The sequence below is a fragment of the Equus przewalskii genome, chromosome 16 (assembly GCF_037783145.1).
Source record: "Equus przewalskii isolate Varuska chromosome 16, EquPr2, whole genome shotgun sequence".
NCBI classification, from domain to species: Eukaryota; Metazoa; Chordata; class Mammalia; order Perissodactyla; family Equidae; genus Equus; species Equus przewalskii.
Genome location: NC_091846.1, coordinates 78085754 through 78103478, shown reverse-complemented (window position 1 = coordinate 78103478; position 17725 = coordinate 78085754). Strand labels below are relative to the sequence as shown.

Below are 17725 nucleotides of genomic sequence, written 5' to 3'. Positions count from 1 at the left end.
ACTAACCATCCATCTGGGGAAATGTTTGGTGAGGATCAATGCACAATATTATTTTAAGTTCCAGGCACTTTCACATACTTAGCTCATTTGAACTTCATATTAACACCTTGAGGGCTATGTATTATTACCCATTTTACAAAGGAAAATATTGAGCCTCAAAGAGATGAAGAAACGGCACACAGGTCACACAGCTCCCAAATACCAGAGGCTGAAGCTGGTCCACACCCCAGCACACCACACAGCATCGCTCTGATTCACCCATCACATTCAAGGAACTTTGATAACCCCCAATCCAAACACCAAATAAATTCCAGATGGAGAGAGGAGATATTTTTTTTAACGTAAAGAATATAGGAGAATATTTCATAACCTTAGAGTGGAAAGACTTTCTTAAGCAAAATATAATACAAACTCCTATAAAGAAAAAAAGTTCAGAGATGATGATCTCAAAATTTAAACCTTCTTTATGACAAAAGATGCCATAAACAAATACAAAATAACAACAACACACTGGGAGAAAATATTTGCACATAACAAAGCAATAGGAAAATGAATAATTTTAGAATAAATATAAATGGCCAATACATACCTGAAGAGTTGCAGAAAATCACTAGAAACAAGGAAAGTGCAAATTATATTTAAACACATATATTTATATGTAAAATATATGTGTGTTATATAATATGTACAAAATACATACTATTTTAAGTAGTTAATAAAATATATAACCATGTATAATTATATTTTTTAAGATAGGAAAAAATTTGATTTGGTTTATATCCAATGATAATAAAGGTAAGGGGAAGTGAGTATTCTCACACACTGCTGGGGGAAGTATAAAAGGGAACAGCTTTTTTCAGCAATTTGGCAGAAAGATAAAGTGTGAAAACCTTTTCTGCTAAAATTTCATTTCATGTATCTATTACAGAGAAATACTCATACATGTGCATGATGAGACCAACATAAAGATATTCATCTTAGAATGGTTTGCCACAAGGAAAATGTTGAAACAGTCTAAATGTTGCTCAATAGAGGAGTGTTTAAGTAAATTATGGCATATCTGTAGGACAAAATTATTTGCGGTACTTAATTATACGCTAATTAATCTTTATTTGTTGACATGGAGAGAACCCCAGGGCAAAGTGTTACACACGAAAAAAATTAGCTAGTTGAAGATCAATAGGCTATGATCCTGTTTATATAAAAAGCAAATCAAAGCAAACTATGTCTGCATAAGCGTGGTTCTGGTCATCTACTGCTATCTAGCAAACCGCCCCAAAATTAATTTGCTCAGGAATCGGTGACTTGCACAGGGCTGGGTGGGGACGCTCGGCTGTGCTCACTCGGCGTCCCCTGGGGCTGGAATCACCTGCAGGCTTGCTCACTCATGTGAATGGTGGTTGGCGCTGGCTTCCAGCTGAGACTCAGCTGAAGATGTTGCAGGAGCACCTGTCTGGTCTCCACAGGTGGCCGAGTCCCAGAGGGGAGCATCTGTGGAGAGCAGGGGTCAGTCAGAAGCTGTGCTGCCTTGCCCATCCTCGTCTCAGAAGTGTCTTGGCGTCACGTCTGCTGTATTTTCCTCGTGAGGGCAGGTGGGCAGTTTCACCTAGAGGCCATGGGAGGGAAACCAGACCCCACCTTTGACGGGAGAAGCGTGAGATTTGTGACTTTAAAGCCACCATAGTAGAGTGTGTATAATTTCCTAGAAAAACATCTGTAAAAATAGATACTCACCAACTGTTGACAGTTGTTCTCTCGAGGAGGTCAGCAGGATTGGGAAGTGGAGGCGGTGGTTGATTGGGTTAGTATACAAATCCAACTTGAACTAGCTTAGGAACAAAAGGATTCATTGACGTGCATTATCGACCGATCCAGGGGCTTATGTGGCTTCAGGGGCTCAAACAATGCCCTCAGGAGACCATATTTCTCTCCATTTTCCAGCAGACTTTCTCCACATGCTGGACAAGCCAATGCCCAGAATCCTAGCTCTAAATCCACACAGCTTAGCAGCTCCAGTGGAGGGAGAAAAAGTGATTGTGCTGGTAGTTCCAGAAAAAAGTTCCAGGAAAGATATGTAGGGACGAGCTTGGGGCACCCGCCCTTCTTCAGACTGTACATTCTTATACTCACCCCTGTGGCCAGCAGGGGGGCATTTTGGTTGGCCAGCCCTCGGTCCCCTGCCCACCTCTTCAGCAGCTGGTGACTCTTCTTATGCTGGTTTCCTTGGCTTAGGCACCTGGGGATTTTCCTTTCTGTGTGTGCTCCTGGGGATGTATTTAAAACTTTTTCCCTCAGTGTATTTCGTCCAGCATGTTTAGCGTGTGGGGCTCAGTCCCCCACACTGACGAGAAGGTCTTCGCGGTTCCCGTGGATTGAGCACACTGGGTCTCTCCACGTCATCTATTTGATTTCATCGTCTACACCTTTGCTTCTACAGCTGACCCTCTGCTCGCTCTTTCTGCACTGAAGGAATGTTGGCCTGACACCCTCAACTGTCAAGTCCGAGTTGCCTCATTGACGAGCACAACTTAACGCTCTTGGCGATGGAACCATTTTTTACCCCATGCACACTGCGTTGTCGTGACTTCACCAGAAATGACATTTGTTGGCTTCTTCCCTATGCCAGATATTAAAAAACATAAATAAAATTGTCAGAAGAGTCCTCCTACAAAGAGACCTTATAGGAGTAAAAGAGGAAATAAAATTAGTAAGTCTGCCCATGTTTTTGCTTCCTCGAGACATCAGCCTCAGTAATCACAGTAATCCTGCCACTCCGAGTCTTTGCTGGCATCATCAGATTTGCTCTTCTGTGGTCTATTTAGTTGTCTTATATTTTTCAAAGATTAGGTTGCACTGCAAACTCCGTGGCAGGAATTGTAACCTCATCTAAGATTTGCACCACACCAATACGTCCTGTCAGAGCTCGATAAATGATGATAATTGCTTAGTGTACAGTCAATGTTCAGATCGTGTTTGAAATATAGAGTAATATAAATAAACCCCACAAACCGTTTCATAATTGTCCTCACACATTCTGTTCTCACCCTTCCCTTCTGGAGCTCAATCCAGTTTTCACTTCTGTTGATGTTCTCGAGTCTAGAAATAAGGTTTCAAAATTTGCAAAGTGAAACGCTCCTTGCTGGTCTTTCGTGTTGACTGACGAGCGGGGAAGAACGCTGGGGAAGTTCATCCTTGTGCGTTATTACCTCCAACCAACTGATACTTTATGGCAGATGTTTGTGCCCTGCAAGTATTTCACTGCTAGTCAACTTTTAATTTTTCATGTTTATGGAGATCAATGTGCAAAGAATCAAAAATATGTTAAAAATCACGTATGCTGACCATGGAATAATTATGATCCTCACCACCACCTAATTTTTACTTACTCTTAAAATGCAAAAGTTAATTTCCATTCCCTGAGCACATCCCAACTCACAGGGAAAGAAGGAAGCCGGATCCAATCTGGTTGCCATGGTGGCAGGATAACGATCCACTTTAAACATGGCATCTATGAGGGCAAGGACTTCAAAAATGGAAAGCTTTACTCTAAACATAGTACCTGATGGTCCAAGCCAGGCTTGCAGCCGCTCAGCGTCTAGCGTGCCATCTGCCCCCTTGGCCACAGTTGATGCCAAGTGGATCTGTCTCCACTGAGGCCAAACTGTTTCTCCCGTCGCTCGTTTCTCACATCTACGCTGCAAAGAGAAAGCCGTGCTGCCTGGCCTCTCTGCTGCTCTGCCTCCTGGGTTTCCCGAGACGTCTCTGATCTTTTCCATCTCTGCTTACGGCATAGTCAGTCAGTTACTGTTACTTGCAACAAAAACATGCTTAAATACAATAATAGAGGAAACATAAATATTTATCAAGCAATTTCTCATGCAAAATAAATTTGGGAGACAGCAAACCATTTCTAAGCATCTTTTTAAATGGATAAATTGTTAATAAACCCTATGAACAATTATTTGCATTTGTTCTTATAAAATTTTATAATAGAAAATATTGAATGCATTGGTTGATCAAAATCTAACCGAATTCAATTTGTCGAATACGAATCATTTAGAAATATTGCATTTCTAATGGCCTATGCATTTATCCTAAAAATATTTCCTTCACACAAATCAATTTGAAACTCCATTTTAGGTGTGATTATAGAACGTTTAGAAAGTCTTCTAGGGGGCCAGCCCCGTGGCACAGCACTTAAGTTTGCATGTTCCGCTTCTCGCTGGCCTGGGGTTCGCCGGTTCAGATCCCAGGTCCGGACAGGGCACCGCTTGGCATGCCATGCTGTGGTAGGCGTCCCACATATAAAGTAGAGGAAGATGGGCATGGATGTTAGCTCAGGGCCAGTCTTCCTCAGCAAAAAATGAGGAGGATTGGCAGCAGATGTTAGCTCAGGGCTAATCTTCCTAAAAAAAAAAAAGAAAAGAATGTCTTCTTGGGCCGGCACCGGGGCTGAGTGGTTAAGTTCTCGCGCTCTGCTTCGGAGGCCCAGAGTTTTGCAGTTCGGATCCTGGGTGCGGACATGGCACCACTCATCAAGCCATGCTGAGGCGGCATCCCACATGCCACAACTAGAAGGATTCACAACTAAAAATACACAACTATGTACTGGGGGACTTTGGGAGAAAAAGGAAAAATAAAGTCTAAAAAAAAAAAAGAATGTCTTCTAATGCTTTAGAATGTTTTAAAATGTCTTGTTCTTTGTCGATTCTTAGATTTATTATTATTCGACACATTTTATTGAAGGCCTCTGGCTTTCCATGCAGAGCGACTGCCCACACGTGGAAGAGCACACGCAGCGGGACGGCACTGCCCCTGAGGAACAATCCCAGAAGGAGGCAAGGCGGCCCCGCTAACTTGCTGAGCGGCCCCATCAGTCTGAGCCTGTATCCTCACCTCCACACGGAACGGACTGCACTCATATTCTGTCCACTCAAACTCAGTCGAGAGGTGAGTCAACAGAAGTTTAGTGGGCTTTGATTGCTGCTGAAAATAGAAACTCTTATTTCTCTACTTACTTCTGTGTTCTACAAACAGAATCATTTACGGAAAAGCAGCTGCAGACTTAGTTCTCATGCAGGATGAAAGACGAAGGGGCCACTTTCTTCTAGGCTGGACTCGACTTGTTTCTCTCCAGCTGTAAGGAAACTCAATTCCATTTTTCAGAACACATCTGTTAAAGAGAATAATCCACAACTGACCAAAAATATTACTCGAATCATTTGTATGGTGCTTAGTACTTACACGCATGAGCTGGGCTGATCCCGCTAGCTGTGGGATACACACTATAACTGGTATCCCACATGTATCACTGACATATTATCACAGTGCCCGAGGACAGGGGCTGAGAAAAGGGACATGGGAAACTAGTCCAGATTCAAACCTCTGACTTCAAATCTCACGCTGATTCTATGACAGCACTCTGCCCCTGGTAAAGCGCTTACAACCTTATGGGTGAAATGCAATCCTGAAATTTACGGTAGGACACGACAAGGAACATGCTTGGACGGTGCACTGGTTCACCTGGAGGAAAGGCAGGCGCATGTGAGGTACTTGGTAGCACAGGTCTTTCATTCAGGCAAGAAGCCCAGCAATGAAGACCCTGGGCTGTGCCTGCCTTGGGTTCCTATTCCAGCTCCACTCTTGGACCAGGCACTTCTTAGGTCTTCTTGAGTTTTCTCAGTCCTAAGTTGAAGGTAATTCCCTACCACACAGGGCAGTGAGGACCCAGACAGATCACTGTAGACACTTAGCTCTGCTCCTGGCCTCGATCAGTACGGGCCAACAGGGCCAGGCCCTGACCACTGGGCAGGTCTCTTGGTGCAGCATGCTGGTATGAGGATGGAGGTTTTTCAGCCAAGGGAGGGAAGTATGGCCTGGTGAGAATCAGGTCCTGTCACTTGGGTCTTGGCATCCTGTCCAGGAATACTAACATCTACATGACAGGGTTGTTACAAAGAGTTAACACAAAGTATACAAAATACCGAGCACAGAGTGAGCACACAGCTGACGTTAAATGGTGGCTGTTAATTTTATATCAGGGATGTTGAATAACTTTAAAGCTGACTTGCTTAAACAAGCGTTTTGTTTACTAGAAAAACTCTGGGGGCTGGCCGGGTGGCATAGTGGTTGAGTTTGCGCGCTCCCTTCGGAGGCCCAGGGTTCATAGGTTGGATCCCAGGCACTGACCTACCCACAATGCTCATCAAGCCATGCTACGGCAGCATCCCACATATGAAATAGAAGATGGCCACAGATGTTAGCTCAGCAACAATCTTCCTCAAGCAAAACGAGGAAGATTGGCACAGATGTTAGCTCAGGGCCAATTTTCCTTACCAAACAAAGAAACTCTGGTTTAACGAAGCATTGCTAATACAAGTCAAGATTTAATCTGTTAGTCTGCATGCTCTTCTTTCTAATCAGGGAATGTAAATTGAGAAAGTACGGATCCCATCTTTTAATTTTTTTAGGAAGATTAGCCCTGAGCTAACTGCTGCCAATCCTCCTGTTTTTGCTGAGGAAGACTGGCCCTGAGCTAGCATCCGTGCCCATCTTCCTCTACTTTATATGTGGGACGCCTGCTACAGCATGGCTTGACAAGTGGTGCCGTGTCCGCACCCGGGCCACCGAAGCGGAACGTGTGCACTTAACCGCTGTGCCACCGGGCCAGGCCCTCAATCCCATCTTGATGATCAAAATCAGGTAAGAGAGAGCAGTCGAGGCAAGGAAAGAGAAGGGACTTACTGCTTTTCTCCACTCCAGTTAAAACCGTCTTTGCAGTCACCCTTTTTTATGGGGGGAGAGGACACAGCACACTGGTGTTTGGTTTGTGAGGAAAACAACTGGACAGTTAAAACATTTGGAAACAAAGCTCCTCATAAAAACCTGCAGAGGCCACCTTGACTCCCGACACACCTCGTTCCCACTCTCTTCCTGAGCCCTCCACACACATGGGAACTGAGAGCAACGAGAACTAAGAGCCTGGAGAACAGCAGTAATTTCTCCAGATGAGACAAATCCAGAAGCTTTCCTCCCAAACCGCCCGAAACCACGTGGCCCCCAAGATTAAGGAGGAATGGATTCCAAGACAAACGGAGAGGGACACAGAAAATAGCCACAAAACCTTGTTCTACACATGCCATGACTGCAAAGAATCCTCAATCAGACAGATCAATGGAGAAGAGCCAGACCTCCTGCAAAAGCCCATTATGTCTTTAAGAGTGCAGAGACAAAAAATTAATAATTGTGCCTAATGAAAAGGTTTATCATCTTACATTTTCCCCTGAACTGTAACTATATGACCACGAGATACAAAAAGTTATTTCAAGTAAATACCTATTCTTTCTAAAATAAGCACATAGCAGTAATGAAAAGGCTTTGACTTTGGCAAACGCTTCCTTACTTCAGCACTCGCAGCCTCTGATGGTCCCTGTATGGAGATGACCACACAATGTCCACGTGGGTGGCCCCGGGGTCCTGTCACTGCAGCAGTCCTTCTCAGGACACGGAGCCACCCTGCACGTCCCCTGCCCCGGGAGCACCGTGCCATGCCTGCTCAGTCCACACCAGCTCATTGTAATGTTCTACATTTAAAAGAAACAACGCCTAGACATTTGTCTTCACTGGAAATTTCACTAAAGGTAGGGAAAAAATATCCAGCATGTGATTAACTACATGCTAGACTCTTACTCACTGAACCTTTTATTTTTCAGGATCACCCTAGATGAAACAGATACTTTAAAAGTGAAAAACCATTGATCGAGAGTTAAGCAGTTTATTCACTACCAAACCCCTAAGGGGCAAAGATGGGGTACAAAACAGCAAGATGCGGCCCCTGTGCTTGTCTCCACGACAGCTGTCTGCACGGAAACTGAACAGATACGAAGAAATCTGGTATTAGCAACTGTGTTCCATTCAGTCTTTAGTCTCATAACTTAATTTTCATTATTAGCTCAAATTAAAATAGAAGTGAAAACTGGCAAAGAGAGTTTTAACCAAATATTCTTTTAAACTACTTTTATTGCCATTAGATTATCTAGTATTTTAACTTATTTTCATGTAATCAACTTTTGTGTTTAGGTAAATCTTATCAAATTTAAGCACTCAAGATTCTTAAATGTTTTGGAGTTTTGCTGGAAAGTAAATGCCTGTTTGTAGGTATTGATAAGCGAAAAGTTCACATTTTAACGTATCATCAACTACAATTTGCATTTCTCTACCAAATAGCCCTCTATAATGGAAATTCACTGTAAAACAGGAATTTACATTTGTTACAAAGAAAGTTCTCAATAATTGTTTATCAAATGAACAATCAGAAAACAACTTATTGTGTTAGTTATAATAAACACATGCCATAATGATCCTTAGATGCTAAGCGGTTACTAAACTCTTGCTTGTGGAGCTTCATAGACTGTAAAACACACTATGAGAGAAACAAACCTTCTCCAATATAGTACGCCTAAGGTGAACCACCTATCACTCAGAAATGGAAACTCCGCTGACCCTTTTCACTACGTGGGCAATTAAGGACACAGGTTATCAGGCAAGAGGTCAGTCTAAATCAGAGGTCAGCAAAGTTCTTCCGCATGGGGGCAGAAAATAAATAATTGAGGGTTGGGGGGTGGGGGTCATCCGGTCTCAGTCCCAACTATTCAACTCTGCCATTGTACAAAAGCAGCCACAGACAATATGTAAGCGAGTGAGCATGGCTGTATGCCAACACTTTATTAATGGACACTAAAATTTGAATTTCATATACTTTTCATGTGTCATGAACTAGGAATCTTCTTCTAAGTTGTTAAGCATTCAACAAGGTGAAGATCACTCTTGGCTCACAGGCAGTACACAGGCAGATGATGACTGGATTCCGTCTGCAGGCAGGAATCCCCAGCTCCTCATCTATCTATATATATATATATTCTGTTTTGACACTTAGTGATTTGCTTGCAATTAGGTAACTTCTACTTCATTATTAAGTGACAACAATAATACAAAATTTGCTTAAGGCTTTGTTTAAACTGCTGGTGTACAAATTTTTAAGACAAACACTTAAAAATTACTTATGTCAAAATTAAATGTACTGCTGGAGGAACAAACCGGCCAAGTTTCATTCATCTCCTGACGTCACATCTGTACAGCTCTCGTGCACACAGCAGGAAACACATCTTGGTTTCACCATGGCATCTGGCTGCACTTCTGACTATAATACAGCAAGTGCAAGTTCACTTGGAAATGTACATTTATACACTTTAAATAAACTAAAGACAGCTACACTATGATGTGTGATAGCAAAAGCGTAACCTGAAGTTCCATGACTAGACCACTTCTATTTGGTTTTATAAAAAATGTACCAAATCATTTAAAAATGACCATTTGGGGAATGGACCAGTATACAAAATGTTTGTCATGTAAAATTTAGCCATTTATCTTTTTAAAAAATAATCTTCAAATTTTAAACCTTTTCATTAAATTGTTATATGGATATACACTATTATAGCAAGAAACAAATTTACTATGGGCTATATTTTTAGCAACTTGGCTAATTTTTTAAAAATTAAATAACATAGCAGCTAAATGAAATCTTTTCTTTCCACATTTAATATGTTAGATTGCTTCCAAGTCATCCCCCACCCGAAAAAAAGAAGAATCAGTCTGAGACTCACTTGAGTGTTTAATTCAAACCTCTATTTGCAGTTTCTAAAATGCTGATCCACAGACCACTTTCCTGTTACACATGTGTACCAATGAAAACAAAAGGCAAAGACAATCACTGCCATCCCTACAAAAGGAATGGCTGCTTTTCTAACATTCTTTAAAAATATACACTGTACAGTCCTTGTGCCTCCCCAGAGGTGGCGATGGAATAAATACACGGGCCCGTCTTGTCTCCCTGCTCAGCGAGGTCCCCCAACTACCTGTTGTAAGCCCTCTCCTTTTTGGACTTCTCCAGGGCTTTGTCCATGGTTTTCTCATTCTCCCCTCGACATTTGGGACAGTACCACTTGCCCTTTGGTTTATGATTCAGTCCCACGCAGGAGAAGTGGAACCACTCGATGGGGCACTCGTCGTTGTCACAGCCGATCATTTCCCCGTAGGAGACCTGATTGCACAGGCAGTAGGTCGGCTCGTTGGGGTCGATGGGAAGGTCTGTGGGGGACGCTTCCCTCTCCGCTTTGGCCTTGGAGCGCTTCTTCTTCTTGGACGCTTTTGCTTTCTTCTCCTTAGGTGTTCCTGAGGTGATGTCATCGTGCTCGTGATTATTGGCTGCGTTCTCTCGATTCTCGTTGTTGCGCTGTCGCCGGGACCTCTTGTTATTGGGCTTTTCTGCCTGAGTGATTGTCTCGTTCTTGGACTTATCTTGGCCGGCTTTGCCACTGTGGCCGGTGGTGTCACTGACCTCTTGATGCGCCTCAAAGAGTTCCACGTGACTGTCCACCTGCCTGGTCCGGTTCTCCACCAGCTCCACCATCTGACTGACAATCTGGATCTTCTCGTCGCCTAGCTCCTGGCTCCGAATCAGGGCTCTCTGAATGCAGTGCAGCACTCGCCTCTTCTGGGTGCCATCCGTCTCACGTTTAAACTTCTCATAATAGTCATCTAGCTCCTTCAGGATTTCTGGAAAGGAAACATAAGCATTACACCTATAAACACTACTGAGCCTTTAATTTAATTCTCTAGTCTACAGAAAAGTAATTGCAGAAGACAGAAATGATGAACGCAAGGCTTCCTTATATGAAAATCCTATAACCTGCAGGCCTCTCTAGCAGACCTTTTTTTCCTGTTGAAAAAAATCCGTGGAACTAAATACAAATGTCAACGTGGTTCCCATTTAGCCAAGTGGCACTCAGAGCTCCCCAAGGGACTCTGTAGTGCATTCAGAAGCATGGGCAACAAACACTCCTGGGATAGGCAATTAAGGGGAAAAGTTCAAATTTAGGGGGAGTGCTGGGGCCCAAACTTTTTTTCCTATAAAATGAATGACTATGTCCTATATTTCCACTGTTTTTACTCAAATATTTTTTGAATAATTTAAAGGCCTTTATTCTCTCTATTTCAATGTACCAACGTCTACAACACCCTAATCAAGTGGAGAATGTATATTATAAATACTATTTAGTGACCCAGGCCCTGGGTTATTCAGTCACGTTGTTTTCCTCCTAGCACTTTATTCCTCTGTATTACTGAAAACAAGAATGGTTTATCACAATAAGCTTTGCTTTAAAATACAGGTGGCAGATTTTACCTGTGCTTTTATTGCTTAACACAACAACATATTCATATCTATGAAAGTTAACAGATTTTAAAACATTATCAAAAACAAAAACCCCTCAGTACTAAATTTAAACCTTCTTGGACAGGTTAGAAGACAGTGTATGTCATTTTAACATGTAATTTGTCAAATGTAACTAGGTAAGTTCTCAAGAAATGAAAGCTGTTAAATAACCTGATTGAAATAAGAAAAGTAAATATTCTGGCCAAAAACCTATTTAAATACACAGATAAAAATTCCCAGAGTCATCTTCCCCAAACAGCTACATTAAACTAAATAGTATCAGATTTTTTCCTGAAACTCTTTTGCAGTCTCTTAAAATAAGGCAATTCTGCTCTCCAACTAGGAAGTATGTGAGGTGATGTGGGGGGAAAAACGTATAAAATGTAAGCATCACTCCTTCCAGATTTCAAGAGTGGTAAGGCACAAACCTAACGCTAGAGAAAACGTAGGAACTCCGGCCGACACTGAGGTCACCTAAACGCTGTGTTATTTTCCAGGCTATATTCTTAAACTAAAGATAGCTCTGACCATACCTTCCTAGAGGAACAATGTAGACTGTGCCACCAGAAAGAAGGAATGCCATAGTCTTATAATCTCTTAGAGTAATTAATTTTGAAAATAAATAGCCATGCCCAACTTAATCCAAGCTCTATTCCATAGATGTTAAAATATGTTTCTGCCATTTATTCTTAAACGGGTTGCACATTACAAAACTGTTATCATTTGGTTTAATCAATAACCAAATTTCTAAAGACAATGTTAGCATTTCATAGGAAAGAAAACAATTCTATCACACAGCTAACATAAAATTTAATAACATACAGCTTCTTTTACATCACAGGCAAGCTTACACACATGAGAAGCCTCACTTGTGGGAAAGAAAGAAACACCCCATCACAAAATTACTAAGAAGTAATTCTGTTTCCAACACAATTGCATGTACTTAGGCGCCTCAAGCAAAGTACTCTGTCCCGAAGGCACTGTCGCATAGGCATCTCTAAACAGGAACGCCATGAGAGCTAACTAGGGGGGCATCCTCCGGGACACGCGGCTTCTTCGGCTCCATCAGCTCAAAACGCTGCTGACCCTTTCTTCTAAAAATAAAACTGCTCCACACCGACATCAACGTAGGAAAGCAACGGTACCACAAAAACAATTTAAGGATTAAATGAGACTGCAGCCACATTTAATCAGATCTGTCTGATTATTAGAAATGCATTTTAATTTTGCATAAGGCTTGCACTGAAGTTCTTTATGAAACCAACTTCCATGGTGGGTAAGTATTTAAAAAATAACATGTAAAAACAATGCAAAAATAACTTTGAAGAATTCAAAAATAACCTCAAATACCATTTAAAATCGGTAAACTAACTATAATCATCCTTATCAATTAATCTCCAACTGATGCGTCCTAAGCAAAAGACCGTTAACCAAGTTTCGCGTGCAACACAGTTGTTCTTTAAAAGTAAGAGCTTAATTGACCTCAACCTTTATAGTGAGCCCCACCCAGGTGAGCCGTGACGAGGGCCATGACGGACGTGCAGGCTTCCCGGCTCACTCGCTTGGGGTGGGGGTCGTGGTGGGACTTACATCCCCGCAGGACCCGAACGGGCCCCGCGGCGAGTGCTCAGCCCGCCGGAGATGCCCGGGTTCCGAGGCGGCAGGACGACAGGGGGAAGCCCCCTTACGGGGTGTGCGCACGAGGGCGCTGCAACACTATAAAGATAAACTTTGCCGTCTTCAAATGTCCTAAATGCTAGTGACGACGAATTCCAGACGGACCGTGGAGACCTTTAAGTCAGCCCGCTACCGTTACAGCCCCGCGCCCAGCGCACTCAGGACCCGCGGCGCCGCCCGGCTGTCCCCGGCCCCGGTCACTCACGCTTCTGCCGCCGGTCGGCATAGAGGCGGCCCGGGGCCACCTGCGGCCCCGACTCGCGCGTCCCTGAGCTGCGTCCTCGGAAGTCGCGGCTGCAAGCCTCGGCAGCCTCGCCCGCGGGCCTCAGGCGCCGCCATTGCTCCGCGACCGGAAGTGGCCGGTTCGGGCCCCAGAGCGGGGGCGGGGCCGGTGCCCGCCAATGGGGAGGCGGCCAGGGGGCGGCGCGCCCCGCCCCGGAAGCCGCTGCCTATGGACACCGCCGAGCAGGAGCGCGGAGGCCAGGCGGAGCGCCAATCACAGCGCAGGGCCAGAGAACACTGCCCGCCCCAGCAGCGCCAATGGCCAAGCCGAGGCTGGAGGCCGGGCAACAAGAAGACTTCAAACCAACTCGGCCTCCTCCCTCCTCCCCGCCCCTCTACGAAAGCGAAAAAGGAAGGCAGCGGAAACAGAGAGCCGTGCCAGTCAATGCGCACGGCCCACCCCGCCCCGGCCCAGCAGCCAATGGCTCACCAGCAGATTGATAAGGACATTCCATGGGCAACGCCACGGCCAATCACAAGGAGGCCGAGGCGGAACGTTCGCAATATGCTAATGAGCCTCTTATAAAAGTCGCTGCGAAGGCGAGCCTCGGGCAGAGCGCGCAGGGGCGCCTTCCCGGCAGGGGTTCTCTATCGGCTTCGGGGCGAACAGTCGCTTTCCACCTCCCCCCTCTCTTCCGTTTCCCTGCTGCGCAGCCCTGTAAACATTAGTAAACTCCGAGTGACGATCCACGTTCCAAACACAGCCCCCAATGCCGGGCCTGACCTGGCAGGAAAGTTTCCCCAACAGCCAACAATTCCCAGCGGACGCGAACCCTCCGCCTCTCTCCGGCACTCTGGGCGGCAAGGGCTGCAGAGAACGAACGACCCACAGGTCCTCTCTTCTGCCATGTTCCTCTCCAAGCCGACAATCTTTGCCCGCGCCCCCCGAGCGCAGCACAGATGGGCCACTTCCTCGCCCCATCCTCCCCTCCCTGTCCTCCCCTTCCTCACCGCACGCACGGAATAAAGCCCTGGCCCTCCGCAAACTACACCCGGCCGCGTCGCCCTCACTCGGTGTCCAGCACCACGGGAGGGCCGGGGGACTGGGCGGGGGCGACCGGGAGGACACCGAGCGCAGTACCGACCCCGGACTTTATGTAACACTCATATTCGGGACTGGGTGGGGGTGGCTCTGAGGATGGCGAGCAGGGCCGGGGGACCCCTGGCCCGCAGCGCCCTCGCCAGCAGCCCTGCGCGCAGCCCCGTCCCTGCACCCCTCAGCCCTGGCGACCGCCGCACATCCCTCCCTCCCTCCGCGCCGTAGCCTGCGCCCCCTGCGCCCCCTCCCCCGCAGCACCCCGCCTCGTCACTTCACTACAAAGAGCGCTTTGCTCGCGCAGCCTGGCATTGAGACCTCTCGTTCCTCCTTCCTCCTCCGTGTCCGGGCTTCGCGCACAAGGACCTTGGCGAATCAAAGACGCTCCAGACCTTTTGTTCCTGCCCTGCCAGGGCCGCCGCCGCGGGCCCGCAGCTCCCCGGGCGGGGAACAGGACGGCCCGCGGCCCCGCGGCGCGCCGCGACCGGCGGGGATGGAGCGGCCGCCCCCGCCCATCCATCCCGCCGTACCTTGGTATTTCGCGTCGATCTCCCGCATCAGCGAGACGTTTCTCTGCAGGTCGAAAGGCAGGGACTCGATGGAGTCCAGGTAGTCCTCCACATAGTTCACCAGGTGGATCTGCTCCCCGTTGGCAGGGCTCAACATGGTTCACCGAGGTCCCCGGCGACTCGGCGCGGCTTTCCGCTTCCTCCAGCCCCCGCCCCCTCGGAGCCCAGCGCTGCAAAATGCAAAGCTCCCGCCCGCCGGCGCCCCCCCTCCGGCCGGCCCCGCGCCGCTACATCTGCGAGCCGCGCCGCCTGGGCCCGGGGACCCGGCGCCTGGCGGGCCGGGCCGGCGCTCGGCGGCCGCGGGCGCGGGGCGGGCGCGGGCGGGCGTGCGGGCGCGCACCCCGGCGCAGGGGCCGGGGCCGGGGCCGAGCGAGCGCGGGAAGGGGCGCGCGCCGCCCGCCGCGCCGCACTTGTCCAACGTGGAAAACCCAAATACCAGTTTCAAACACTTGGGAAACATTCGGGGCCCCGCACCGCGCATGCGCCCCGTTCCCCCCCTCCCCCCGCCCGCGCCCCGTCCCCGCGGGCCCCGCCCCCGCCGCATTCACGCCCCTCACCGGCCGGGCCGCGCGGGGGTGTGGCTTTGTCTGTCACTTTTGCCGGGGCGGGGGGCGGGGGTCGCGGGGGCGGGGGCGGCGCGCGAGGCACAAACTTTACTAGGAGTTTCGCACTTGGAGGCAGAGCCTGGCGGGCGGCGCTGCAAGCCCGCCGGGGGACGCGCGGTGGCGGCCGGCCCCGCCGAAGATCCGGCCGGAACGGACGCGGCCGCGAGCCCGCGGCCTCCGAGACCATCGCATACCCAAGCCACTACCTCCGTGTCCCCACTGATCCCCTCACTCTCCCAGGCCCACCGTGCAGCGGGACATAAGTACGGCCCAGAACAGACGGGCAACTCCGAGAGCCAATCCGCTTTCCGCCCTCCCCTCGGTGGCCCAATCAGGATGAAGAGGAGGCGGGGCGAGCGCGGGAGACTCCTCCTGGGATCTTACTACTAGAAATCCGCGTCCTCCGGGTGGGCGGAGGGGAGGGCGGGCCGAGCAGGGCGGAAATGGTGGAGCATGCGCACTTATGCGGCCAGGGCGGCCGCCGGCCCGCGCGGGAGACCTACCATTCGGCGGCCGGACCACCACTCCCAGCAGCCTCGGCGCCTCGCGCGCCTGCGCGGTCGTCACCTCCCTCCCTTTGTGTCGCGGGCTGGAGCCAAGCGCCGAGCGGCTTGGAGACAAAGGGGCCCGAGAGGGGAGCTGCTCGCCGGGCATGGCCCCCGCAGAGGGCGGGCGACGTGACCCCTTCCCGCATGTGCCCTGCCATCCGCTCTCAAGTCCACTCTCCGACTTGGAAAGACCACCCAAACGGGGGCGGGGCAGGCGTGCGGTCGCCGGGGTCGCGGGGTCTCTCCGCGTGCTGTCTCGGCCCCTCCCCTCCCCCGCCGCTCCCTTCCCCGCCCCACTCTCCGGATCTGGACTTTCTGAAAACCCGGGCGCCCACCATCCGGTTGCCTAGGCGACGGGCCCGCGCGCAGGCCCGCCCCTTCCGGCCGAGGCTCCGCCCCGGGGGCGTGGCCTCGCCCCGCCTTTGTCCGCGCGGCGCGGGGCTGCGCTCCGGCTCGTGCATCCTGGCCGCCCCGCGCCCGCTCCGCTCCGCTCCGCTTCCCGCGCCGACCCGCTCCCTGCGGTGGGCGGGCGCCTGGGCGCCGCTCGGACCCGGCCGGTTCGTCCGGCCCGCCTCGTCACGGCTCCGCAGCTCCGCGCCCGGCGGCGCTCTGCCTCTCTTCCTCTTGCTAAGGTGCACGGTTCGGCCTGGCCGCCGGGATTGCCCCGCTGCCATCCCGGTCTCACCGCTTACGCGTAAAGCGGTTACACCGCCGCTCAGGCCGGCGCGCGTTCCGGGGTTCGGATTCGGGATGTGCAGCGAAACGATCTTGTGACAACCGAGACCACTGGGAATTTTTAAGTGACTGTATGTAATCCAGTGACATTTGGACCAGTCCAATTTCTGTGATCTAGATGATTATCCGCAGTGGGTCTGATTCCGGCGATCTGTAGGGCATCTTGTCGTAGGGAGGCCAGTACAGCAAATGAGACTAAATGGAGCTGTTCTGTCTTTGGAAATGGATTCTTCACATTGGAACGTTGCTGCGGTGATAGACGACGAGTAATATTTACACTTGGAAGTAAATGGATTTGATCTTCACTGTTAAACCTCCTCTTCCCCCACCTACAGAAGGAGAACGTTCACTTTGATGTTTGGGAAAGTGGTTATTTTACTGACAGATTCTCACTTCTTCCAGTCTCGGCTCAGTTAAAAGCAAATGATGAGTAAAGTTTCATTTCATTTCATACAATAAAATTTATTGGCCACTAGTCTGCACAAAAGACTAACACTATGACATTATGTGGAAATGAGACGGAATAGAACAGAAAGAAGGCACAAAGGTGAATAAGAAACATTATGCCTTTTCCTCTTAAGAGCATATAAGTAATTTTAAATTACAATAGCAAGAAAGAAAGAGGTTCTTTTAATTCTTGAATTAATTGGGTCTGGAATGAGTAGTGTTTATCTGAATTTAAGAATAAAGGTTAGAAATCATTTGCCCCTTTCAACGATAATCAAGCCAGAGTTTGACTTAGGTTGTCTTTTCAAAAAATCACGATACTATCCGAATAATGATTCTTCTCATGTTTTCATGGACTTCACTGATGCATAAAACAAAAAGGCATCTTATTCATTCCACAAGAAATACTTAGCGAGTGCCCACCACGAGCTGCTACCTGCTGTTCTATGCACTGGGATACAGTGGTGAATAAGGAGCTTACATTCTATTAGATATTTAACTTCCCCCTTGGAATAAAAACTAAGAAAATATTTTATTTATTAGCTTTACAGAAT

General features: G+C 48.3%; 2 protein-coding genes and 1 long non-coding RNA gene across 9 annotated transcripts in view; 1 reads left to right on the top strand and 2 right to left on the bottom strand.

The window, feature by feature from the left end:
• Nucleotides 1–1090: 1090 nt before the first annotated feature.
• LOC139076360 (uncharacterized) lies at nt 1091–3778 on the bottom strand. Its single transcript, XR_011527931.1, has 3 exons — nt 3560–3778; nt 1735–2617; nt 1091–1606 (listed from the first exon to the last, which is right to left on the bottom strand). It is a non-coding gene; the product is annotated as an uncharacterized lncRNA (long non-coding RNA).
• A 5874-nt stretch (nt 3779–9652) lies between these two features.
• ING1 (inhibitor of growth family member 1) lies at nt 9653–16333 on the bottom strand. Of its 2 annotated transcripts, none has more exons than XM_070578529.1 (2): nt 15945–16333; nt 9653–10614 (listed from the first exon to the last, which is right to left on the bottom strand). In XM_070578529.1, exons 1-2 carry the CDS (start codon nt 16093–16095, stop codon nt 9911–9913), a joined length of 855 nt encoding a protein of 284 aa, XP_070434630.1. In that variant the 5' UTR covers nt 16096–16333; the 3' UTR covers nt 9653–9910. The 2 variants fall into 2 exon arrangements, with proteins under 2 accessions (XP_070434630.1, XP_070434631.1); XM_070578530.1 differs by lacking the exon at nt 15945–16333 and adding an exon at nt 14798–15128.
• The window catches only part of CARS2 (cysteinyl-tRNA synthetase 2, mitochondrial), a 67789-nt gene continuing 66099 nt past the window's right edge, over nt 16036–17725 (top strand). For 4 of the 6 annotated variants that reach the window (XM_070578505.1, XM_070578515.1, XM_070578521.1 and 1 more), the window contains exon 1: nt 16036–17271. The gene's annotated coding sequence lies outside the window, so the exon portion shown is untranslated. The remainder of the gene's footprint in view (nt 17272–17725) is intronic. The other 2 variants (XM_070578523.1, XM_070578514.1) reach the window with 2 other exon arrangements.

Coding starts and splice junctions, on each gene's coding strand:
- ING1 (XM_070578529.1), bottom strand. CDS start 16,095: ATGCCCGGCGAGCAGCTCCCCTCTCGGGCCCCTTTGTCTCCAAGCCGC. Junction 10,615..15,944: donor GGTGGTCCGGCCGCCGAATG/GTAGGTCTCCCG, acceptor TTTCCTTTCCAG/AAATCCTGAAGGAGCTAGAT.